Source organism: Heliconius melpomene, chromosome 17, assembly GCF_056956725.1.
Source record: "Heliconius melpomene rosina isolate 202511_hmr_F chromosome 17, ASM5695672v1, whole genome shotgun sequence".
NCBI lineage: Eukaryota > Metazoa > Arthropoda > Insecta > Lepidoptera > Nymphalidae > Heliconius > Heliconius melpomene.
In genome coordinates, this window is record NC_140405.1 from 4,202,723 (window position 1) to 4,230,280 (window position 27,558).

General features: G+C 30.5%; 3 protein-coding genes across 4 annotated transcripts in view; 1 reads left to right on the plus strand and 2 right to left on the minus strand.

Annotated features, from left to right (window-relative positions):
• The window catches only part of LOC146529897 (cytochrome P450 4g15-like), a 286,682-nt gene that overhangs the window by 15,621 nt on the left and 243,503 nt on the right, over window positions 1–27,558 (minus strand). The window lies entirely within an intron of this gene.
• Window positions 4,323–12,812, plus strand: LOC146529899 (facilitated trehalose transporter Tret1-like). Its single transcript, XM_085200684.1, has 3 exons — window positions 4,323–4,506; window positions 8,546–8,681; window positions 9,120–12,812. Exons 1-3 carry the CDS (start codon window positions 4,381–4,383, stop codon window positions 10,364–10,366), a joined length of 1,509 nt encoding a protein of 502 aa, XP_085056810.1. The 5' UTR covers window positions 4,323–4,380; the 3' UTR covers window positions 10,367–12,812.
• Window positions 21,255–23,197, minus strand: LOC146529900 (uncharacterized). The gene has a single exon (XM_085200614.1). It carries the CDS (start codon window positions 22,998–23,000, stop codon window positions 21,789–21,791), a length of 1,212 nt encoding a protein of 403 aa, XP_085056740.1. The 5' UTR covers window positions 23,001–23,197; the 3' UTR covers window positions 21,255–21,788.

Genomic DNA, 27,558 nt, shown 5'->3' on the forward strand with positions numbered 1-27,558 from the left:
ACTAAACAATGAGGCATTCCCTTTATTTTAAAACTGGACAAATATGAAAATAAAAACAATTTGTTATAACCAGAGTCTATACTCGACTTTTAATTTGGCTGCCAATACAAACAGTTCTGAGGGAAAGATGAACGTATTTTATCAATAAGACTGAGAAAATGGGTTGCATATGTAAAAATAGCAATTTAACGTAAGAGTAAAAGAGAAGAGAGAGTTATTTAAAAATTACAGGAGTATAAAAATGAATAATTAAACTTCGTTTTTTAGTTTTATTTCTGATAATTTTTTTTTCAAGTTAGAACGTAAGTTCATGAAATAAATACAATATATTAATATTAGTGATTGTGCGTATGTTACTTCGTCGTAGGTCATTTTTATAAAAGAAAAGAGGTACATATCAAGAAAGTAGAAATATAAGTGTTATGAATGATAATATCGAAATTATATTAATGATTTTATTATATAAAAAAAATAATCACATTACATATATTTTTATTTCATTGAATAAATAAAAAAAAAAATTTAGAGCCAAATCACGTAAAGATAAGATTGCCTTTAAATTTTAACAGGCATATTTGAAATTATACTTAATTAATTAACAAAGAGTATAATTGAATTTTCAAAAGGAATCTGCTTATTAAATTACCATTTCCGCATAAAAAGAATCGATCGTCGGAATTACACAAAAGAGCACGTTTAACTGTTTTGTAACGGTTTTCAATGTTATATAACCAGAATGGTGTCCTTAAAACTGTTATTTTTAACTTATACATACCTATATATAATAAATTTAATATTCGTAAAAGTAATAACAAAATACACGGTAATTAACAGTTGCAAAAGTCACTAGTTATCTGTTTATGTTGCAGAGGCAAACAACACAACTAAAATATTTAAAGAAAATATAAGTTTGACAGAATGCATAAGTTTCGGCCTATTTTCTACTCTCAGAGAGGACAAACACTACCCACTTTGTATGTGCATGCATGTTAAGTGTGCATTAACCATCGACTATCTCTGTCACATTAAACTATTTTTATATTTTCTAGTCAACTCAAATATTGTTAAAATCTCGTATTATTATCTCGTAAAGCCTCATTCTTTTACCCGATAATAAGGAAAAAGATACGTAAGAATATTCTAGGAGAATAAAATAAAATATTTTTTTTTTAAAATTCTGTCTCAAAAAGTATTTTTTTATTTTTATTAGAGTGCTATCAATGTCTTAGGTTATTTATTAATATTTTATTTAATGAAAAATCTAAGTTGAATAACATTTTAAATGTCAAGGAATTTTATATTTTGAAAATTATCATAACATGTGTAGATAGGCTCGTGCGCATAAAATTAAAAATAAATAATATTTATAAATTTAGAAAATTAAACTTAAGCCTCCTGTATGAGAGTAGCTTCAACGATGTATTTTTTATATTTCCTTCCGTACCTCATAAAAACAAAATAAAAACAAGCTTAAATTTGTCAATCTACCGCCGCCGCGTAATTAAAACCTATGGGGTATTTATCGTTGACCTACAGTCACAAAATATGGCAAGAACTAAACAATCACAGTACAAATAAACTAAAAACTCCGAAAAAAGGACATTGATATTTATAAAATAAAGTAAATCGAAGTTTTTTTCCGTAATAAATATTACAGAAAAGTGGGGAACGGAGTGCCTTAGCACAAGGTTCCCTCTGCCTACACTGCTGTGTGCGGAATACAGAGTGAAGCTAAAAAAAATAAAGCTGATTTGATTTGACTTTACTAATTTAGGTTGACAACACGCATTTGTTGGCCTATGAAAGACCTTAGGCGTTATGGCAAATTAAATAAATATAAAATTTACACACTTTCACGCAATATATATTGAAAAATAATAAAACAAAGACATTTTAAAGTAAAAAATTATAAGAAACAGAAAAGGTCATCAAACTTGATTTAAAAAACGATTTCAAAGAAAAAGGTTCTGTTTGTGTCGCTATAGACCGCTCATGCCAATGAGGCCTTTACCCTTATAATAAAAAAGCTTAAAAATATTCCTAAAATAAACATGTTTTCCCATATTAAAAAAATATATAAGATTTGACTGTTTGTTCTTATCATTTATACGCAAAATAGTAAGATAGATATCTTATTGTAATACATTTCTATATATTTATTACAATAAGTAGTACAGTACAGTACAGTAGTATTACAAAGTATTACAATAAGAAAAAATATATTATATTAATAAATATATAATATATTTTTTCTTATTGTTTTTTCTTATTGTAATACATTTCTATTCCCCGTAATATTTGCTTGATGGTGTTAAGACATTTACATTAAGAGTTTATACATTAAGAGCTATTGACATCGAAATATTTAGATAGCATGATTAAGGTTTACTTATAATGAAGTAAAATAGCAAAAAGGGCCATCTTGTATTTCGTTATCAGCGGTGAGTGGGTTAATGGGACAAAACGTCCACGCAAGTTGACTGTCATTTCAAAATTTAGTTTTTTCGAAATACCCATTATTTTAAAACTTGTTCTGGTGGCCGTTTGAAATACAGAACCACAATTTTTAGCTTTTGATAACATATTTTTAAAACTATTTGAAGATACATTAATATACAACATTAGGCGTATGGTGGAGAGTGATAATATTTTTTAAGTATTATATACAAATAAAAAAATATATAATTTGTTCTTTACATTGTATATACGAGAGTACTTTACAGTATTTTACCTTTAATTTGCGCATAGATAAATCTAAATATTTCCTGACGGAAGGGTACTATCGCTGAAGTCACCAGTACTAATTCTGGGAACTACGCAGCACCCTTACCGCCTTTAATGGTACACGCAGGATCGCTTTTACATACTAGTACGAAACTATGGCAGTAGTACACTATGGCTCCTGGGTTTCATATATGTTTGGCTATTACTCACCAAGTCTTAGTGTCTTCCTGGAGAGCTAATCTAATCCTGGTACTGAAGCTCCTCCAGGGTAAAATTAACTAGAGAAGCCACCTTTTTTGAGCCTGGCATTTGATGGAGAAACGAGTTTCCATTTTCGCAGTGGATTCAGGTAAACAAAAGATAAATACTGATACTGTTTCACTAATTTAATGTGCGACATTAATAAAAAAATGTCTTAAACAGGTTCTATCTGACCACCTCGGACATATTGTTTTCCATTAAGGTGACTGTGTCACTCACCCAGACTGAACAACTCTTTAATTTTTACCTTTGATTTTACTTACACTTTTACAATTAAAATTTTGACGTCTATCAAAATTTTAATTGTATTTTAATACAATATACAATATACTTATTAACATATTGTATATTAAAATATAAGTTATATATTAAGTAGGTTTATCTGGTTTTAAGTTGTATTGGCAAAGGTAAATGCAAATATTCGTGCGATTACATAAACTCAATGATAACTTGTATTGACTAGTAATAAGATCAGTAACGATATAAAGTTAGACATAATATATTTATATATATTATATATTAATTATATATATATATTAGTATCTTATATAATTTTTATCCAAGATTTAATGTTCTTATAACTGTTAAATATATTAATTACTTACAAATATACATACTGACTCTCATGAGGTGTAAGTGTATACTGTTAGCAAATGAAAGTATATTATAATAGGACTAAAAAATATATCAAAATAGATTTCGTATAAAATTATAAAGAAATATGATAACCATGTGATGCAGACGAATAGATAATTTAATTATGATAAAATTATTGAATAAAATTATTTGTCTACTCCATATCAAAGATGTTTTAAAATTAATAGGTACGAAAGTGGAATGTATTCATCTCCACATTATTTTTTTTTATTAAAATTAAAATCAAAATCAGCTTCACGCTGTATCTCACACACAACAGGGTAGACAGAGGAAACCTAGTGTTAAGACACTCCGCTCCCCATTTTCTGCCGAATGCTGGAGGCATTGCGTGTTGAGTGGCAGAACTCAACGCCGCACTTCACCTCGACACCTTAGCGAAGAAATGGAAATATAAACGTACATAAATATTTCACTTGCTCGAGTTGGAATCAAACCCTCAACCGTCGCGTTACAGTCACACCCTTGTGCCGCTGCGCCACGATGACCTCTATTTTTTTATTATTATTATATTACTATAGGTATATTTAGATTTCTTATAAAGCTCTCTCAGATCAAAAATGCTTTAATTTTATCTGAGTAAAAGAAGATACTGCACTGATGTCTCACTAAGATAGTAATGACTTCTAATACGACTATTTACTGGTGATAAGATAATGAACCATCAAATAGTGATTGGAGTTTCATAAGGCCCTCGTTCGGACCTGTGCACCCACAGTGTACCCACGGAACCGATACGCGATGGACCGCGCCTCTGCGCCGGAGTTGGAGAAAATATACACTAACGAAAATGGAACGGAGAGAAATGGTGAAATAGAGAAAGTGGCTAGTGATGTCCAAACGAAGCATTCGCCGTTTAGGAGGCAGGTGTGTGCTACTACGTATGTAATATGTAGATTTGTAATTGTTAAAGCTTTTAGGCTTGGAGAAAAAAAACTTGTTTTGAATCGAAAAAATATATTTCTTTATTTTTTTTTATTTTTTTCGTGTTGGTATCTATAACACAATTTTTTTTCTATAGTAATGTTAATATAATTTTATTTTTTATTTGATGATTTTATAATATATTCCTATAAAATTTAATTTGATAGGAAAATGTCAAGCGCGATAGTATTTAAACGGAGGCATACTATGTATACATTATTTTTGTTATAATATATTTTTTATATTTTTTATTGTAAATTAGGCACAAAAACAAAGTACATATATGTATATGGTAGTATAATCTTATTCGCATTTTAATTTTTTTCTGTGGAAGGGTATTTTGGAGATGAATATAAGATTCTGCAAATATGCGAGTATATATAGACTTTAAGTATTTCTATGTGTTACTTGTGATTTTACATTGGATTAGTAATATCGACTTTGGTTTCTTATTATACGATATCTTATGTTGGTCGGTAGAGTTGTTTCATGTGAAAATAAACAACTAAGAAAACTGGTTGTTGCGAAATAAATGGTTCAACAAAATGTTCATATCAATTCAATGATAATTTTAAATGTTAAATAACATTTAAATTTAATTATATTTAACCTTTAAAACAAACGATAATTTAAACTTTGTTTGCTTATGAGTTAAGTGCATGCGTCAATTCAAGTGCATTTAATATTATATTTGTATTTAATTAGCTTCACACAGTTAAGACACTTCGTTCCTCATTTTCCATCAAATTCTGGAGGCGTTGCGTGTTGAGTGGCGGAACTCAACTCGTTTTGCTTCTACAAGAGCGAATATGCGAAAATATTAAATATTTCATTTCCTCGACTGGAAATCGAACGCACTACCTGTCGCGTTTACAGTCACATTTTGGCATTTAATATTATAAGTTAATTTTAATATATTTGTTAAATAAAAAGTTCAGTTTGTAAAAAAACATATCAGTGAAAAATTTAAAAGCTTTTCAGTACTAAAGATTAAGGTGCATTACATAGGAAATAACAGATTTTTTTCTTTTAGATTTGATTTGAACTTAAAAATAACCTTACAACTAGCTGACAGTATCTACTTATATACTTTAAAACACATTTGTGAGATTCTCCTCCTATAAAAGGGATTTATCATTTTTAAGTAGCTGTGTGCAAGCAATGTGTACTTAATAACTGCTTTGGAATGCTCACATGAGCTTTCAATTACAAGTAATATGAAATTTTGCATTTTATCCTTAAATACAGGTAAAATAGAGTTCTTGACGAAATATTAATTATTTAATTATGAAAAGGCGTGATATTTACTTTATTATTTACATTTAATAAAAAAATAGTTATTGTTATTACCATTTACGATTATACAATTATAGTACAATTTATATTTTAAACAAAATATCTTATCATAATAATTGGGACATTTGTGTGACAATTGCAAGTGATATCTGTCAGTCGAAATACCCAGAGTAATATTTAATGTACCTAGTAAATTACGTTAAAGCATTTTCTTAGTCTAATAATGCAAAGTTCAGCTTCCCTCTGTACCCCGTATATAGTTGGAAAGGTAGTGGGAACCTAGTGTTAAGACACTCCGTTCTCTATTTTATAAGGCATTGCGTGTTGAGTGGTGCAACTCAACGCCGAAAATGAAAATATTAAAAAAGAATAATTAATTTTCTCGAATATTTCTACAGACCTAATTTAATGGATACAAAGTATAAATATAAATACCTAGTGGTTTTCTCCAGGTTTTCTTTGTATATCTCAATCGAAAGATTTTTTATAGTAAAATAATTATAATAGTACATGACCTCATATTTATTATACACGTGTACATGACCTCATATTTATTATATCAGATAATGGAATTTTACAAAAAAATGTCATAGTATCAATATTACAACAAATATTCAACGGAATCTGTATACTGACAAGTTTGTTTGTTTGTTTGTCTGTCACCTATACACAATATTTGAACCAATTTAAAATGTAGATATTATGTAACCGGGTAACTTAATGTAGGTTCCGGGTTATTTACTTATTAATTTGTAAGGTCAATATTTGAATTTAAAATTATGATAAAAATTTACGAATGTACTTTGCGCTTTTGTTTCATTACCAGAGCGATTAAATGAAAATATTAAATACTAGTGGACCCGTACGCGGCTACGCCCGCTTGAACTATAAGAATATTTATTAAATATATTTATGAAATTATTTACAGTTTTCAATAGAGAGATACGTTAAGCAAGCTTATTTTGGGTGACGTTTTCTAACAACAAACTTTGCAAATGGTTGCTTAGCAACGACGGTTGTTATTAACATGGCGGAATAAATTGTATGTCAAATTAATAAATATTTTAATATATTGGTATATATCGAAAATATTACAAACATGAGAAAAAAAAGTATCCTATGTTCATCCCGGGATCCTCAAGTATCTCTATATGAGTGTTTTATCACAATTAAATTAGCGGTTTGGCCCTGATTGCGTAAAAGACAGACAGACAGACATAGTTACTTTCGAATTTATAATATAGGTATGGATTTCGCCTCCAGTATATTTTATTTCTTTAAATATGAAATTGTAACTTCTGTACATACTTTATTTGTTTTTAACTTTACTATTATTATCACATTATTTTTATACTAACAATACTCTACATATGAAATTGAGTTCATTTACATGATTCATTCTTTGTTCAACGAACTTTGATTTCTGATATTTCAAATATAATTTAAATAAATATGCAAATATTCATTCTTTATCATTTTAATTAAATTATGTTTCTATATATTATTGATGACATTTTAATTGGATTAAGATTAAGAGATTAAGATGTTTTCATTTTATTAAAGCTTATTTTTCTAAGCGTATTCTCTAAACTTAGATATTGGTGAATTAATTGATTAATATTTATCGACGGCGTTGTCCCAGGGAAGTTTCTGATTCAATATGATAATGAATTTAATTTAATTACTCTAATTTTAGGATATAAAACTAAAAAAACAAAACAAAATTGTCTAAAAAAATTAAAAGATTATATATAAAAAAACATTTTATTATATTTATTTAGAATATATAACAAAGTTTTTACATTTTATCATTAAAATGTCTGTTCCTCGGTAATGTAACGTGCGCATTTGAACTTTGACTACTTTTTTCCAGTTAAATCTGCGTTTTGTAAGTAGATAAGTAATCTGTTTCAGGTTATCTTACTTAGAATTACATGCCAAGCTTAAGCTTTTAATAGAGTTTATATAAAACTCTGTGAGTTCTCACTTCTTGCCAAATATCTTATTAAGCTAGGTCTACGGGAAGTACCCTATAGGTTTTGATTACGCAGCGAATTTCATATAAAACGTAGCAATCCATAAAAAGGATCCATAAACGCTCGTATTTTTTTATTGTATTCAATTAGGAGATTAATTATTTTATTTCCTAAGTGTTTAATAACACTTTAAAATTGTTATAAATAGCTTAATTATTGTTGCCTTATTCCAAACTAGACATTAGTATACGACATAGTGTATCCTAGTTAGGTGAAAAAATACTAATACATTTTTATGTATATATTCGGGACTTACTTAAGTGTGTGAAACCACGTAGTACGGCTTGTGTAATTTCGAGGGTATTTGTCATTAGTGTGGGACGTATAAGAAAAATAAATATAATATAGATTTTGATTTGACCTTGCAACTCGCATATAACAGAGTAGACCAAATCGAGGAAAGAAAATGTTAAATATTTCCATTCCTCGAGCGGGAATTGAATCCACAACCTCGCTCTTACAGTCACACGTTTGCACCCCTGCGCCCCGACTGGCCTCAAATTATTTGTGTTATCAATTTTTCAATATCATGACAGCTGTCCATGCGCTCTCATTATTATAAATCCGTAATATCGTTGAGATGTAAACATAATTAAGAAAATGATAAAAAAAATTTTACAAATTAAGTATATTTTTAATTATGTTTCTAGGCATTTATAGCCATGGGATCGTTCATGCTGTCGTTTAGTGCGGGAGCAACTGCGGGATTTTCGGCCATCCTCATACCACAGCTTCAACATTCTAAAGGCAAACACAAATATTCGACTGAAATGGTGTCTTGGGTCGGTTAGTACATGTATATTTTTATATTTCAGAAAACTTTATTAGAATTTAGTATTTTTTTAATATCATAAGATATTTTTTCAATGAACCTATAATAATAATTATAACTAATTAATTTTGTCGAGTCAACTTTTAGGATAAATATCTATAAAATATATATAATATTACAAAATTAATTATTATAAACGAAAAAACGTGAGGTCTTAATAATAGTGAAAAATCTTTATGTCAATGTCGAATTCATTTTTGAATTATTATTGGGTTCTAGGTCTAGTGTACCTTGAATACAATATTGACGTTAGAAATACATACATTTTATTTCTATTACTATTTATGCCTTTTCTATATATATATATATATACACATATCATCCAATATTTTCCTTTTAAAAATCTACATTAATATGGACTTTTCTACTAATTTTCATTTGTTTGTTCACAGCGGCAATGGCATCATTCGCATTATTATTTGGCAATATGATATCGGGATACCTCATGGACCGAATGGGAAGAAGAGCATCACAAATTTTACTTTCCGTCTTTTATATTGGCGGATGGACCATTATCGGTTTCGCTGGTAATATATATTTCATACTATTGGGGAGATTTATCACAGGTTTCTGCCAAGGGTGGCTCGGTCCATTGGGGCCAGTTTTTGTAGGAGAGATTAGTTCACCTGCCTACAGAGGATTGTTTTTAGCAGCCCTGTCTTTAAGTATAGCCGCCGGTGTATTTATGTCTCATTTATTTGGTACATTTCTTCACTGGAGTTACGCGTCTCTACTATGCGGGGCGTTCCCTTTACTTGGATGTATTATACTGTACTTTGCACCGGAATCACCTGCATGGCTTGCGTCAAAGAACCAAATAGACCGGTGCATACAATCCTTCCAGTGGTATAGAGGTACGAGTGTTGCTATGAAAACTGAATTAGAGAAAATGATTGCCGATCAAACAAAAAAGAAGGAAGTTAAGAGTAAACTAGTAACCTTGAAGGAAAATATAAAGAAGCCTGAATTCTGGAAGCCTCTTTGCATAATGGTGATGTTCTTCTTAATTACCCAATTATCTGGAATAAACGTAATCTGTGCGTATACAACTGATATAATGGAAGTTCTTATTGGAAACAACTCGAATACATATACAGCAATGCTAGCGACAGATGTGTTACGTGTTATAGCGCTCGTTATAGCTTGCATTCTGCTTAGGAAGAAAGGACGACGACCACTTGCAATATTCAGTGGTATTTTCACTACATTGTCACTCATAGCATTAGCAGTATATTTATATTTAGTTGAAGTAAGAATAATTAGACATATTTCTCCATATATATCATTAAGTTTGATGGCAGTTTATGTTGTCGTTTCTAATATGGGTATATCTTTGTTACCTTGGAACATGGTGGGTGAATTGTTTGCCACCGAGACGAAAGGTTTGGGTTCTGGTATTAGTGTCATGATGACGTCCGTAGCGTTTTTTGGAACTATTAAAACTGCTCCTGCCATGTTCCAAGGAATTGGACATGAAGGTACGTATTTATTTTATGGCCTGTCAACGTTAGCCGGAACCATATTTTTGTATTTCTGTCTTCCTGAAACCAAAGATAAAACTTTACTACAAATTGCGGAAGAATTCCGGTATGGGCCCAAGGGGAAACCAAAGGATGCGGCGGAGTTTTTGACTGTATAAATTTATTGAACCGAGTTGAGATTTATGCTAGGATAATTATGTTTTAGTTTCTAGAATATTTAAGTATAAATGTTTTAAAAATCTAAAATAACTTTTCGTTTATGTCATTTGTAGAATATAGAGAAAGTGTATCTGGATTTGAATGTACTAAGTACTTTACTTGTATGCTTGTGTTTTGAATTTGTACTAAGACAACTTATCTTATTGAGATAATATTAATTTTAAGACAGCAGTAGAAACGTCTATAAGAGTCAGTTAGTATTACAAAATAAATGTATATATATATATAAGATAGTGATAATATTAGAAGTCAAGGCCATCGAACAGTTCATTATTACATATTATTATATACTTTCAGTGGATACCTAATGATAAGAGATATTAATTCTAGAACAATTGTGTTATAAATATATATATGTTACACAAAATTAACGTGAAATTTTAATAATAAATTAAAGTAAGCACATTAAAAAACATATGTTTATAGATGTAGAACAAAGGCATTCGCGTCGCCTCAGTGCCTCTCTAATAAAAAGTTAGGTCTATTTCACAGTACGTTAGAGACGGACAAGTGGCACGCGTCTCCACTATATTACAAACGTCTTCCTGTTGTGACACGTGGACGTGACCCTTGAAGTGTGCACCTCTCCATGATTCGCCAACATCTGCAGAGCAGTTTTCGGAAACCAGAAATTCCCACGTTGGAACGCGACGTGTTTTTATCGTCAACAAAAAATCAGGAAAGCATCTGGATCTGGAGACGAGGTTATTTATAGAAAATTTTAATTTTAATAAAAAATTATGCCAGTTATGGCGCAGGGGCACAAAGTGTGACTAGAAGCGCGACAGGTTATGTGTTCGAATTCCACTAGGAAATGTAATATTTAATATTTTCATTTTCTTCGCTCTGGTGTTGAGGCAAAGTGCGGCGTTGAATTCCGCTGCTCAACACGAAATACGTTCAAAATGTCTCCAAAAGAAATTGCGCAATTTTAATGTTCTAGACGTAAAGTAAATTACAACAACTATATCTATTACGACAGCTTATCTTAAAACTGAGTAAATTATTATAATACCTATTTATTAGTTTACATTGTGTGTCGTTTAATAATTGTTATATAATTACGATATCAACACACACTGTATAGTCATCGCACATTTGTACTTTAGTATATATACTTAGTTAAATTTGTAGCGCATGATCTCTATATTGTGAACTTGCCTTGCTAAATGACTGTGATAATATGCTTATACATATGTTCATAATAAATATATTTCCATTTTTAATAAATCTATGTATTAATTATAATAAATTAACATATATTTCATTTTATGGAAAGAATATGAAGGCTAATAAAGCTTATTTAAATCAACGAGTCACTTAAAACGCTGATGAAGTTAAAGGGAGTTTGGGGGAGTGCGTCAAAATTACCCATTATTCTCCATGTCAACCAGTTCCTGTGCATTCATTTGTTTAATTCTTTGTATTTGCCTGCATAATCGTATCATCGATGCGGTGATGGTCCACTTATAAACTTTGAGCTACGAATATTTAATAATTCACAGTACTATACTATAGATAGACACGTGGCAAAACGGATGCCGTACACGTGCTATCAATTATAGTGGGAACGTAAAAAATGGATTGAAAAATCCATAGACTCTCTCGTAAGTGGGTGGAGCTGATAGTAAAGCGAGGAACGGGTATAATACAAATTAATATGGAAGAAATATCTATGACGTGAATAATGATATTTGTGTTTATTCTGTCGTAGATAATAATCATAATCATATTTTTTAGTTATTTATTAAACGCTATGCGGATATTTAGTGCGTATTTTTATCATTTGTGTAAATTATTTTTGATGTGTTCTTGAAACATAAAAAAAGAATTACAAAACTTACAAGTAATAAGTGGTTCTGTCGTTATATGTATATAAGCTAGGGACTCTCATTTAAAATTTGATTGAAATAATTATTTAAACCATTTGTTTATAAATGTTATATATGTCTGTAGATATTATTTAATTCATTATTAATTATGGATGGACGAATGGATACTTTTAAATAGAACTTCCACATTCCTCTACTAATCCATTTGGTGCTATTTTAAGCAACAAAAATGAAAAGAGAACTTTCTCTTCTAATACTTATTTAGAATTAGCATATTTAAAGATATTATCTAAATAGGGTTTTTGCCCTTCAAACCTGTATATTGTTGGCAAAGACTTACTGGCTTTTTACATTATAAATCAAACGATAAGCATTTCTCCGATGTGACAATGTTATCGTTCAATATAAATTTGCATAAGAAGTTAGCGTCTATGATATAGGAAAAAAATATTGTTAAGAAAATTATAATTTATTTCCATTAATAAATTATATAAATTACATTGTTTTATCATACTTCCGTATTTTAGTTAGTAATTAAATGGAATAAATAATGCATATTTTTTCTTTCATTAGATATTTTAAAGACTCCACATTATTGTCCATATTAATTATTATTTAACAATATTTTTATACATTTGCTCTGATGCCAAGGTAAGACCGCGGCGTTTAGTTCCGCCACTCAACACGCTAAAATTCGGCGGAAGAAGGGAAACGAAGCTGAAAAATAAAGATCAATTAATTAAAAAATAAAATATAAATTATACACTCACGTTTACAATTTGTATTTTATAGTAAATAATTAAATGTAAATATATCTACTAAATAATTCAAGTGCGTTGAATAAATGTGTTTACGACATGTGCCTGTTGAGGAGACATGGTTGACCTGTGCACGTACGTACACGTGCAATATGCTTCCGTGATTCCGGTTATGAGATCAAAATGGGGTGGTTTTTTATATTTTTTAATAATAATAATAAATACCCCTCTCTTAAGGGTAAATAAAATAATGTTGCCAGTGCTATGCAGCTATTTGCATCGATTTTATGGGTATATAGTATTTAGAGTTGAGTGGTATCTGAACTATTGATAGAGTGCAGGTTTAAATCCCATTAATTTATTTTATTTCTTTGTTTAATTTAAAATTGTTAAGTATTCTCAGATCATGGTAATAACGTGTTTTAATTTCAGTGATTTTGCTATATTTGGTAATTGCTAACGGTTAGAATTAAATCGAGATTCCTTAATAGTTCCCAAAGAATATTTCATTATTTTTTTCACCTTCTTGCTGGTTCCTGTATATAGCAGGATGGGCAGAGGGAATCTAATGCCAAGACATTTCGTCCCCCACTATTTCAGAATTCGCGCTTTGCTTTGCTACCAGAGCGAAGAATTGAAAATATTAACAAATAATAATTAATTACCCCGAATAGGGATCGAATCCACAACCGTCGTGTTCATAGTCACACACTTGCCTCTTTGTCATTATTACTCGTATATGCTTAAAAAGAAAAAAGCCACAGATGGCACTCCATGAGCCCATCAAAACATTTTCATATGTAAAATTTTAACTCACATTTCCTGGTTGAATCTCACATGACTCTCAAATCTATTTTTGTATCTCATAATTGCGTCTCACGGAATACACGTGGTCGAGAGACAACTGCGGCGAGATACAAAGTTACTTTAGTTTACTTAAAATTTACGTAAACACACTTCGTTTTTGTATAGCATTTTTTTTATGTTAAGTAATACTTTAAAAATATGAGTTCATAAAGGCCTTGTGTAAAGAACGCCCATATGGCTATATATATATTGTTTGTTTTGCTTTTATTTTAAGATTAAATAAAAAAATGTAATATACTTATAAATAGAATATATTTAAATCTTAGTATTAATTAATATTAAAATTAATGTTTTCCATTTCCTTTTTAATGGTATTATTAAAGTCTTAAATATATTATATACAATAAACAAAAGCGGCTAGTACAGTTAGGTGTATTTCAAAAATTGTTTAAACAATTAACCTTCAAGTAAATATAAGACAAGGTTAAAATTTCAAGATTAAGTATACACAAAAAATATAAATTAAAACTATAAATTTTAAAAATAATAGATAATCTAGGCGCCCCGATAACATTTCCATTAAAAAGGACTTCTTAACTAATCTCGATTAAAATTTTCCTTGACCAGAGTCATAATGTAGTAACAATGACATAGATAACGAAATAATTTACGATATATACTCATATATCGCAGGTAGTCAACCTGTAAAATAATTCTTTAGTCTTTTTTTATCTAAATTCAATATTTATACATATGCTGCTTTAACTATATACCTTGTTATCAGGTCGTATAATATTTGAATCATTTTTATAGAATAAGGAAATTTACTCACTCAAAAAATATTTACTTTATGTTAAAATTATAACATAAAATTTTAATTATTCCATACATTAACATAAATCCACTATCTCATTCCATTTGAATACAGAAATGTTTTATTACTTTCAATTCTTTCAACTCACTACCTATTAATATTTATATTAGAACAGTATTGTTAAATTATTTTTAAATTTGAAATATTGAATGTTAATACATAGAATTTAGTGACGAAACACTTAGCTGCATCCTAATTAAATTCCACATTTCATTACAATTCTTAACGCATCTTAGAATCGTTTCCATTTTAGTCTCATCTTCTGAAGTCATTTTAAATGATTATCATCCCCATGAATGAGGATCATGCCCGCAGCCACCACGCGCACCTACTGGCACTGTACCACTACGACAGGATTTCGTCATTAAGTATACATATATATGGAATATTTTCAGCATTAGTATATTAAATAAATACTGACATCTGTCTAGAGACAAAGAAAGTAAGTTCGAGATTATCTTTCCATATATCACGCGATGACTATTAAAATAAATAACTTACGACACAAACAATATTGTCACTCGATGTCGAAACGTGAGTTAATTCGATAAGACCTAATCTAACACTAATACCTACTAATATATATAAACAGACTAAATATGTTATATATTATATATCTAAATCTATAATGATAGATTAAAAAATCATTTGCAATATATTATAATATAAAGCGCACGAAAATAGAATTAGTTTAAGTAAGTACTGTCAAACGTAGACAAAACAAAGAAAATAACAACGTATTACGATAGTATAATTAAGTTAACTCTTTTAATAAGACATGATCTTATCTTATATTTAAATAATTTTTTTTAATAAATAAAATTGAAAATCTTCGAAAGGATTGTATAAATTATTTATTTAACAAAAATATAATATGTTTGTATATTTAAAAAAAATATATTTTTTTACACTTCCGAAATGGGTTTATTCCTGTTTCAGTCAATTCTCCTGCTGGTGCTAAAATATTTTAAATTTTCTAAGCAACAATACGAACTTAAAGAAAAACAAGTTATACTTTGTTTCCAACACGTGTATAAGAAATATTATAACAAATTATTATAATTATTTTTAACTCGCATTTCATTAAGTTATCGTCAAAGCCATGATTCATATGTAAGCTGTTTACAATCATCTAGTTATTCATATAAGGGTTATTACGTACGTAAATAAATTAATTTGCATCATAGATTGCATTCTTGTTTACTAAGATTTTAAATAATAGATACATTACAAAAATCGTGCGCCTGCGCCAGTCGTGGCGTAGCGGCACAAACAAGTGTGTGAGTGTAAATGGCAAAGTGTCTCTGGTGGCAAAGTGTTCGCGGTGTTGAGTTCCGCACATGCGCGAAACGCCTCTATTCGGCGGAAAGTGGGGAGTAGAGTGTCTTAAAAGTAGCTTACCTTTGCCTATTCTGCTACATGCGGGATACAGCGTGAAGCTGTAAAAAAGCTTAAAAAAATTTATACTAATATGTGGAATAAAATGAACGATAGAGTTGTCTAACATAACATGTCTTATTGTTGCTACTTAATTCTTCAAATTCCATTAAAATCATCACATAGGTTACACATAATTTTGCTAATCTAGAAGAAAATAAACAAGTAGTGACATGTCACTTATTCACTGAATAAAATTAAGTAGTACCTACGCATAAAAAGATAAAAAAAGAAATTGAATATTCCAATGCAAGCCGTAGTACCGTGACATCCACCGTTCTAAAGTTAATTTAGTATTGGTTTTTGTAGTTTTTGTAACAATCTGAGTTCACCAGATGGTCATATCCTTGCTGCACGCATGCCGTATGGCGGCACCATGCTTCGGAGTCTGGCAATTTTTCTGTCTACTATCTCAGATTATCTGGCGTGCGTCTGTTGCAACAAAAACTACTTTAGAAACTCTTACAAATGAAGGACATTATGTATTTGTATATATTTATTTATTTTACGCAGAAGCATAAAATGTGACTGTAAACGCGGCTGGTTGTGGGTTCGATTCCTACTCGAGAAAATTAAATATTTATTTAAATTTAATTTCCATTTCTTATTCTTCTTTATCTATTTGTGTTTATTGGACAACACCGTATATGAGTCATTAATATATGTTATGATTTTTTAATTAATTACTTTTATCGTTGATATTGTACAGGTAAATGTTAATCGCAATTCAGATCTCTTATTGTCTCTATCAGTTATTAGGAAATTGTGATATGCATACATCTTATCTAGATGGTGTCTTCCTGTCCGTGACCTTGCTCAAGGGACATTCCACTTTTACTATTAATAAATAAACTTACTATTAATAAATAAATTTTAATACTATCCTTTTTCAGCTTCATGCTGTAGCTCTCATATACCAGGGTGGACAGAGGGAGCTTAGTGTTAAAACACACCGCTACCCAATTTCCGCCAAATTTTGAAGGCATTACGAATTGAGTGGCGGAATTAAACGACGCGGATTGCCTCGACACGAGAGCGAAGATATGCAATATGTTGAATATTTCATTTCTTCAAGTGGGGATCGAACTTAAACCTGTTGCGTTTACAGCTACACGCTTGTGCCCCTGCACCAGGACTGGCCTCAACTTTCCACTTTTAATATTTACAAATATATATATTATAATATTTTAATACCAAGCTAATTTTAATAATTAATCTGCAATATTATATTATTATCAACGCTACCTACCTGCAATTTTTTTTATATAAAAATAATTCTTAGACAAAAGCACATAGCATCAATGTCTAAGGTCCCAAAGGCAGATTATAGCTGAACACGTGGATCTTGCCAATGCAAGAGATGCGTAGAAAAAGTGCTTATTCAGTTTTGTACGTTGTAAGTCTCTAAGCAAAGTCCGTTTTTTGCCCGTTCCCATGAACCCTGCGACAATGGAGGCGACCTCGATGAAAGACTCACCTAAGATCTACGCAAGAATAAATATAACAACAATAGGGTGGCTTCTTTGAAGTCACTTCGCGTTTTGTGTGCGCGCTTCTGTGTTTTGATACTTGCTGTATTAACAATATTTTTATGATAATTAATGTGTAATACGAGTTTTTTTTTCTCAGCTGGAGGCAGAGAGAACCTAGGAACCGAGTGTTAGACAGAGACACTCCGTTCCCGTTAAGACGTCTCCGTTCTCACTTTCGTCGAATTCTGGACTCAGCGCCAAGAGCCACCTCGTCACCAGAGCGAAGAAAAGAAAATATTAAATTTATTTTTTTGAGGGAATCGAACCCACAACTTGTTGCATTCGTTTACAGACGCGCTCTTGTGCCTTTGTTCCATTTTTTTTAACATTTTTAAAAGAACTGAAATCAGAAAAGAAGAAATATATAATTAATAACAATTTTAATTACAAAAAATTTTTACAAAAATATTATTATTGGCGTCATATAAATAATAATTTATCATTTATAAATTGAATGTTAATATTTACACACTTATTATGAAAAAGCAAAAGTATCAAGAGTCTTCATGTCTACATCGTCAAAACGAAAAATAACAAAAGGTATAGTGCCTTATAACGGACTTTTTGATGCATCGATCAGGATTTCTTCCTTGTGTAAGGTACCCGGTAAACTTTATTCTAAACGTATGTTAATAATAATTATTATTATTGGTAGGTATTAATTTCATTTTCCCACGAATATATGTTTATTTTCCTTTTTGCCTAAGCCTGTCTTAATAGAAATTATTGAAATTTCATTTTTAAAATAAAATACACTTATTTATGTTGTATAAATAATTATTGTAAAAACAATATGAAACTTTTCTCATAACAACTCATTTCTCATTTATCTCTGTACATAATAGTTATCGGTCACAATTAACATACCCTCGATTTGAAGAGGCAGCACTTGTGTTTAAGTTCAGTTAATTATTATAACCTTTAAGTGCTTAAGCAGACGTTGTTTAGAAAACTTATTATAATATATATTTTGAATAAATAAAAAGAAAGTAAACGAAGAAAACAAAACAACGCGGCGACGAAAAAAAATTCCGTTAATCTTACACGATTGCAGTAATCCTTGTAAATTGCCAATGTAAAGATAAATATGATACGATTGAACTAGCAACAGTAATATTATTATTAAAAATTGTTGTAAATTATGATTTTGTCGATACAAAAAACACCGAATTTGCAAGGAAAATTGTTACGTTCCCGTTTCTTATCTTTATTCGGATGTAAATACCTAGATTATAAAGAATAATCCTTTTTTATAGATTATCGACTTATATGGATCTATTCTAAAAATATGATTTGTTAAAATATCTCATGTGAAATGGTTAATATAATACACTAGCGGACCCGGACGCGGCTACGCCTGCTTAAAATATAAGAATATAATTTCTATAGAAATATAATTTTAATCTAGATGAAATGCTAAAAGTGACTATTATATTTATTTTCATAAGGATGAATATCAAAATGACGCGGTAACGAACGCGGTCGCGTAGCGACGACGGTTGTTATTAATATGGCAGAATAAATTGCTTGTCAAATTAGAAAGTATTTTAATTTATTAGTATATATGTGTAATGTAATATTATATAGCCTATAGCACTTCTGAAGAATGCAGCTTTCATACAAAACAAAAACAAAGTAAATCGATCCAGTAGATCCAGAGATCTTAGCGTTCAAACAAACAAACAAACAAACAAACAAACAAACAAACTCTTCCGCTTTATTATATTAGTATAGATTAATTAGATACTCGTAGTAGTTCAAATTTCTTTGTACCATAAGTAAAAAGATGACACCATTATATGGCTCGATTAGGCTAATTGTTATGTTAAGCCAAATTATACAAAATCTTGACATATATTGTAGTCTATCCACTAGTTATTCTGATGTATAAGTGATTACTGTAAAGTTTTATCTAAATCTGTTTAGTAATTTTTACTTGAAATTGGAACAAACCTCCATCCTCACAAACTTTCACGTTTATAATATTAGTAGGAAGTAGGTAAGAATTTGATATTCTTATTCTTCTTACAAAATAACATTTATTTTGTTAACTCATGTGTATCAAAAACACAAATCATAGGGAACAGTGCCTGACGAATGAAGCGGAAAATATTTAAATGGAAAGCAAAAGAGCGTGCAAAGCTGAACCCCGAAAAATATTATATTTGATGAATAAAAAATCGAGAAGAAATTAAAATTCTCAACGCTTCCGGAAACCGGACGGGGGTGGAACGTTGCAAGGCATGTTTGCTAACTCAGAAATCGTCCTCATTTTTCCATATCCATTTAGAATTCTAACATATAGGTACAAATACATACAGAACTCATAACTCAACGCTGTGATTTCATTCCTTCGAGTGGGATTCGAACTCACAACCTTTCGCGTTTTCAGTCGCACACTTGTGCCCATGCCCCATAATTATACATAATTTATATTTTTCTTCAATATTACCTATATAATAATGTAAACCTTTACTAAATTCAGAATGGAACCTACAGGTTTCGTTTCTATAATCAGACTTGTAAACTATACTATAATTTCTAATTGCAAAGTGGATATATTATTCTATTATTCTATTTTTTTTTTGAAAGTTAAATAAAGTCACTGTTGTTTATTAAAAAAATATTGTAAGCGATAATATTTCAATACTTATTGATTTACAACTAAAGGTTAAACTGATAAAGAAACACTCTAAAACATAATTTTATTTGTTACCGCCCAAAAAACTGATAACATGAACATGACTTACTCTAAATAAAATTAAAATTATTCTTTAAAATAAAAGTTAAAAAAAAAGAATTTGCATAAAATATAGTCCCGAATCCCGGTTCAATCCCGAAATGCAGCATTGTTCTGGTCTCCTTTGAAATCTGGTATTTTTGAGTCGGTAACGGCGGCGCATTACAATCATAATAGCTATGCCGCCTTACCGTTAACGGCTCGTTATTTGGGCCCAGCTTCATCTATTTAATCTTAAGCTTTGATTTAAACTTTTGATCATTTCTAGTTAAATTTATTTATGCTTTTTATTTATCTAAAAAAACAATAATAATAAAAATATATTGCAATTTTTTAACCTTAAATAAAGTTTGTAATCAATTAATTTAATAAAAATATTAATCAATAATTTTAATGGAAGTGAGAACCAAGTGTCTTGACAGTAGTATATTTTTTCATCTTACCCTGTTTTGCTCTACTATAAGTGAAATTGAGGAAAAATATAATCTTCATTATTTTATTAAAATTGAGCTTTATATTGTCAATAATTTTAATAAAGAAAGCTTACATGTAAGCCTTAATTTCCATTTATATTTTTTCAAAGCTTAAGCTGCAGTTAACTAACACCGTAACGTTGTAACCAGCCTAGCGGCTTTTGTTATACAAAACATTCTAAGTAGGTCATTAAGCGTTCACCAATTTGGCTGCATTAGCATAGGGGTTTGTTTCAAGGGGTTGCCGTTCAGGGGAGGTGTTCTAAATGGCGTGATTAATATTATCGAATATCGAAAATAAGCTGAGAATTTCTATAGAATTACAACAAAAAAGAAGGTAGCTTATTAAGAAGGTTATAAACAAAACAAAAAGGTGTCGATAAAAGTGATTTAATTTATTATTCTTAAAACTATTATCTAAGATCACATAATTTTTAGTTCAAGGCACTGGATAGAGTAGTTATCATAATTTGTATCATTATTAGGTGCCCCGTAAACCTGTTATTTACATACATAATAAGAACTAAAATACATTATTTTAAATAATCTTAAAAAAATTAAGTACATTACATGAAAAGACAATAAATTAACATTTCATATTTCTTCACTAATAACTTAAACTTACAATCTTATAGACCATAAATACTCATTACTATTGGAATTATAACTATTTTATGAAAAAAAGTTATACAATTCTAAATTATTAACATTTAGTACTAAGGTTTTATAGTCGACATTATATCGAGTGACCGTTACAGAACACCTTGCGCCCGCGTCGAGTACACTCTTTGGCAACGACAGCTGTATGTTTTTTCTAAGTAATTACAATATATTTACATCGGCATGAAATATAAATAAATATCCTATGTTCGTGGAAATTTTTCTAAACGCTAAGAACTAATAATACTTTAATTGCTACTTTTAGATAGGGTTCGAGCTTGTCTAGTTTTTTCTTGCCACCACTTTAAGGTTTCTTCGAATTGTTCGCGATCCTCTGGAGTCACTTGAATGTCTGGAAGCTCCTTTTTTAATTCTACATCACTATATTGGTGATTATCGATATATATGTTTGTTTCTTCTTTAAATTTAAATTGATTATTTGATAAAATCAAATCGGGGTTAATAGCGTCCAAGGGTAGTTCAGAGTCTTCATCATAATTAGAATGAAGTTGTTGATGAATAGTTTTCGCATATTTCACTTCAAAATCCCCGTCATTCAAAGGCACTTCAGTTTCACAGTAACTTTGTTCGGGGATTACAGTAAATTGTTCTGCAGAATTCGGAAAAGGGAAATGAGTCTCTAAAACATGAGAATTAATTTCCTCTTGTCCCAGTAAATCTGATGAAGGCGTGAGTGGTTGAACATTTCCATCGTCTTCTTCGTATAAATGGGGCGTAGAAACTAGTTGGAATGTTTCTGAAGGTTGTAGATCAATGTATTGTTGAGTTGTTAATTGATGTAAAGAGCCATCTAGCTCATCTTCTTCCATGTCTTCATCGTCGACAGCTGGTGAATGGAGAGAAAAATAACTTCGTTCTTGACTATTCTCTCTTGGCGATGATGATGCTGGTGAAGGAAACGATTCCATTGAAGGACGAGACAAGTTTTCTTTGTCTGTATGACCAATATTTAGAAGACTTTCAAGATTTCGAATATATTCTACTGCCATGCGTAGAGTTTCTACTTTACTTAGTTTCTTATTCGGCCCTCGATTAGAATTAGCATTTTCAAATGCAGCAGCCACCTCTTCCGGAATGTGACGACGTAAAGCAGCAAAGCCATCATTGACTTGACGTACTCTGTTTCTTTCCCGCGCATTTCGTCGAGCGACCGCTAGCGGTGTAGGACTTCTTGCCGCTTCTTCCTGCACGTTTTCACGAGGACGGGGTCGTTTTGCCAAAATGTTGACATTTGCAGAATCAGTAGCGCGCACTAATGATGTCACAGACACTGTATTTGGTGGTGATTGAACTCTTTGTTTTTTCCTCACTATAATTATTTCACGTCTAACGTTGTTCGCGTCGTTATTGCTTATATTCACAGAATTATTCACGGATTCCTGTAGCACCTGCGCTTTGAGAGGTGAGTTGCGGAAGACGACGACGCCGATAGAACTCATTTTGGAGAGATGATTTGTTTTTTTTTTCACATATTATAACTGTTTATTTTGTATTAGTTCCGGTCTAGCGGTATGGAATCACGTAGCTAGTTAAAGTTAACTGTTAGAAGGACGTCTGTGAGTTAGATGGCGTCAGAACGCCGGCCGCGATGGGAATGGCGCGTGCCGTGCGGCCGCACCTGGGGTGGCTGGCAGCTCGCGGGGGGATCAACAGGGGTAGGTACTTACATTTGCTATTGCACACATGTCGTTTAAAGGGCGGAATGGAGCATCGCTCCAGTAGAATGTAGATATATTTTTTATATTCGTATATAAATACACCTATACATTGATATCTCGTATTAAGTAAAGTTTACTGGCTGTGTATGTTAACTATAACAACTTATTGAAATGCAGTTTTATAATGCAAATAATAATTAGCTATAATTACTTTTTTCTAAAAAGTTATTTTTTAGTTTCTGATATATAAGTCCAAAAATATAAATATATGTAACTACAAAATCACTGAATTCTTTATAAACATGTTATGTTAAGCTATTTTACTCAAGTTTAGAGATGGAATGCTCCATAAGCTGTATAGAAAAATAATTTGCTAGGGTGTCGCACCCAGTAACGATACACTTTACATATGTGTGTGTAACACACACATTATATAACTTACACGAGAAGTAACGGGCTCAAAGCCGTTCGCGTGTTCCAATGGAATTTTAAATTTGCCAACACGGGGGTTGTTTTAGACAATTGGACTAAATTTACATAGCTTGAACGGTAGCCAGGTTATGTAAAGTGCAAAGAATTGATAATTTTTAATATTCATTATTGTATGTAAATTGAAAATAAATTAATAAAAAAATTAATAAACCAGTTTTTAATAATATTATATTATTTATATGTTACTTTAAATTTTTTCTTTTTATATAATGTTTAATTGGCCGAATATAATATTATTAATCACTAACACTTGCGCTATTATATTCTGTGTATGTGTGAGTGTGCGCCCACGCAGCTGCTTCTCTTTTGTGCTTTGTGCTACGGCACGCGCCACTATTCTATGACCACTCTACACTATCAGAACAATTTACGGAACTATCTTCTCTGAGGGAAGTGATCACTATTTATAAAGATATAAGGTTTATTTTGACACTTCTCTAAAAACTGTTGTTACTAGAGTAATGTAATGGAGTCATTTTGGCGCCCAAACATATGCCAGATAATAATAACAACAGATAATAATAATTATTATTATGAAATTGCCATATATATTTGAAATGTTTTTTTTTTATTAGATTATGTATATAGTTATATATTAATTTTAAAGTTATGAAAGTTTATTTGAAAATATTTATCAATAAATTTCTAAAATTATATAAAAAAAATAACATTGATAATTTCATAATTAAATAGATCTATAATTAAGTAGGTATATCTAAAAAAAGATCTTTAAAAGTTATTTTAGGAAGCCGTGGTGGCTCAGGGCACAAGAGTGTGACTGTAAACGCGACGGTTGTAGGTTCTTTTCCCACTATTTTATTAACCGACTTCTGTAAGAAAAGGAGGTTATCAATTCGACTGTATTATTTTTTATTTTTTTTTTCACTTTTTTTTATGTTTGTTACCTCATAACTTTTGACTGGGTGAACCGATTTTGAAAATTTTTTTTTTGATAGGTGAAGCTTCCCGAATGGTCCCATTTTTTTTTTGGTTCATGTCTGACAATGATATCTATGAGAAAATCACATAAGTCTTAAATTTGCATCAGGTATGTGCGCGACAAATAGACGAATTAATGTCGCGCCAACCGATTTTGATGATTCTTTTTTTATTTGAAAGGATACACTTCAAGGATAATTTGCTGAAAGTTTGGTTAGGTTTCGATTATGGGATCTGGTGAAAATTTAGAAAGTTTATTTTTTTTGAAAAAAAATGATTATACTGTAATAGTTACAAGCAAAAACTTTTTAAATTGATGTCAGAGGTGAGATTCCTGATCGTTACATTTCTTTTCAACCAACCTCAAAAAAGAGGACGTTCTCATTTTCAATCAACTTCAAAAAAGGGAGATTCCCAATTCGCCCGAATACTTTTTATTATGTATGTTCTTGTCAATATACCAAAATGTTACTTTGCACAAAAATAATACCTAACTAAATGAAGTTTTACATGAGACAACCACAACCACCATCACTACTCGTTCAAGAAGCATCATTTTAAGATCTACCCATCACTTAAAATCGTAAAATAAATTAATTTTTAACAAAAACAAAAACCGACTTCTAACAACGAACTAAAAAGTGAAAAATAATTTTACAAAGATTTTATAATTTTGAAGTCGGTGCTAAGTAGAACAAACAGGCTTAGAAATTAGATACTGTAGTAAGGGTGTTGTAGCATTAGCTTGACACCGACTTCAAAATTATAAAATCTTTGTAAAATTATTTTTCACTTTTTAGTTCGTTGTTAGAAGTCGGTTTTTGTTTTTGTTAAAAATTAATTTATATTTTAAATATTTTCATTTGCTCGCTCTCGTTATAAGGCAAAGCTTACCTTTTAGTTCCGCACAGCTATGTGCGGGACACAGCGTCGAACTAACAAAAAAGTTAGTGATTTTTATAATATGACAGTGAGCAAGAATTGAAGAAAGAAGAAGTAGAATGCGAATCTCCCTACAAAACTTTAAAAAAATGTTTCTACTCATATTCTGTCTCTTACGAAGAATTTAAACTAATAATTTACTTTTCATCTATTTTCAGACATATTGGATGATAGGACTCATTGGTGAACTCTATATACCAAGACTGGTGGAAGAAAATAGGTCCAAATTCAATACAATAATAAAATATTTCACAAGCAATATAAAATAAGTATTTTTAAAACGTAACTTCACAAATTAAGTTTATTTAAAATAATTTAATAAAAATGCAGGTACAGATTATTCGATATTAGCAGACCTTATTTTTTAATATTCAAAATCTTAATAAGACAGATAACAATGATTATCAATGATAAGAAGAACAATGATTAAACACTACGCCTGATACAATTTTAAAGCAATGCCAGCCTTTGTGAGACGATCTTGTAAGGCTTTGAAGGCGTATAATTATAAAAAATAATATAAGCACAATAATCACACAACATATTATGTTAATAAGTGTTACTATACAATAGATAGATAATTATATAGATTTTTTTATTTAATAATTGAATAACGTATTAGTTTATTAATTATTCATTATTAATGTATTATTTTTTATTAAAATTCACAATTATATTTTTTTACTTTATTTATGTTGATTCTGCGATATGCAAGTAGAATTTTGTCAGCGAAAATTGCTGTTAACGGAGAAATAAAATGTATAATATTTAAATTTTCTTTCTCTGGTAATAAGGCAAAATGTGGTGTTGAGTTGCGCCACACAACACATGCGTCGAATTATTCGAGCTTCACTCTATATCTCACATGTACCAGTAAGCAGAGGGAGCCTAGTATTAAGAAACTCTATCACCACTTTCTATCGAATTCTGGAAGCATTAGGTGTACTGTGGCGTAACTTAACGTCACGCTTTAGTCTCGATTCCATAACTAAGAAATGAATATATTGTTAGTTTGATTCCTCGAGGGGGGGATCGAACTCACAACCTGTCGCGCTTACACGCTTGGTCCACTCCACCACGACTGACGTCCAATAATAAATCGGATATTTTTATTTAATAAAAGTAAACTTCTATGTTATCTCATTCATTAAGCTTATTTAAGCTTCAAGAGCGCTGTCTTCTAATATTTTAAAAGTGCATCCTGTAATTCAAGTAACTTTTTTCGCTTACAATCCGCTCAGTAAGGTGAGTCCTGCCATCTTGCGAACATGTGGGGCCCCTATACGCGTATACTATAGTACTGACGAGGGATTAAAGTTATATTTAGTAACCATATGTTAATGGTTTTTCAGGAAGGTATAGCAAATCAGTCCCATGTGATTGCACGTGTACCTATAGATGCCATCTTAGTTTTAACCCTTATCCTAGTTTTTACAGTTTGTTTGTATAAGAATAAAGCACAAATCAATGTATGAGAACACTTCAATAATAATATAACATTCAAAAATACTAAATAGCAATTTCTCATTCATACCAATTTAGAGAGGAATTCTTTAAGTTCTTATATTAGAAAAAAATGTTAACTCAAATAAGATTTTACAATGAGATCCTATGAACTGGGGCAAAGAATTCCTAACAAATAAATCTAACCTGTACAGTTCACATTCATTAGGGCTACAGCTGTGTTTTGTAAAGGTCCGACCGACTTACCTTTTAATGCAATAACCTATCTCAATACAGGTCTCCTTGAAATAGCTCAGCTATAGCGACTAGAGACTTCAACCAGACGGGGTGTTATTCCAATTAGAAAAGAAATAAAGGGGAACCTTCAACTTGAGAAATAAATAAGTTAAGGTCAGTGGGACAAAGCGGTAACGTAGGGCGTATATTGCATCTAGACGACTAGACTAAAGCAATCGTTCATTCAGCTTCTGTAGGGGAGTTCTAAAGACTTCCTATATTGCAA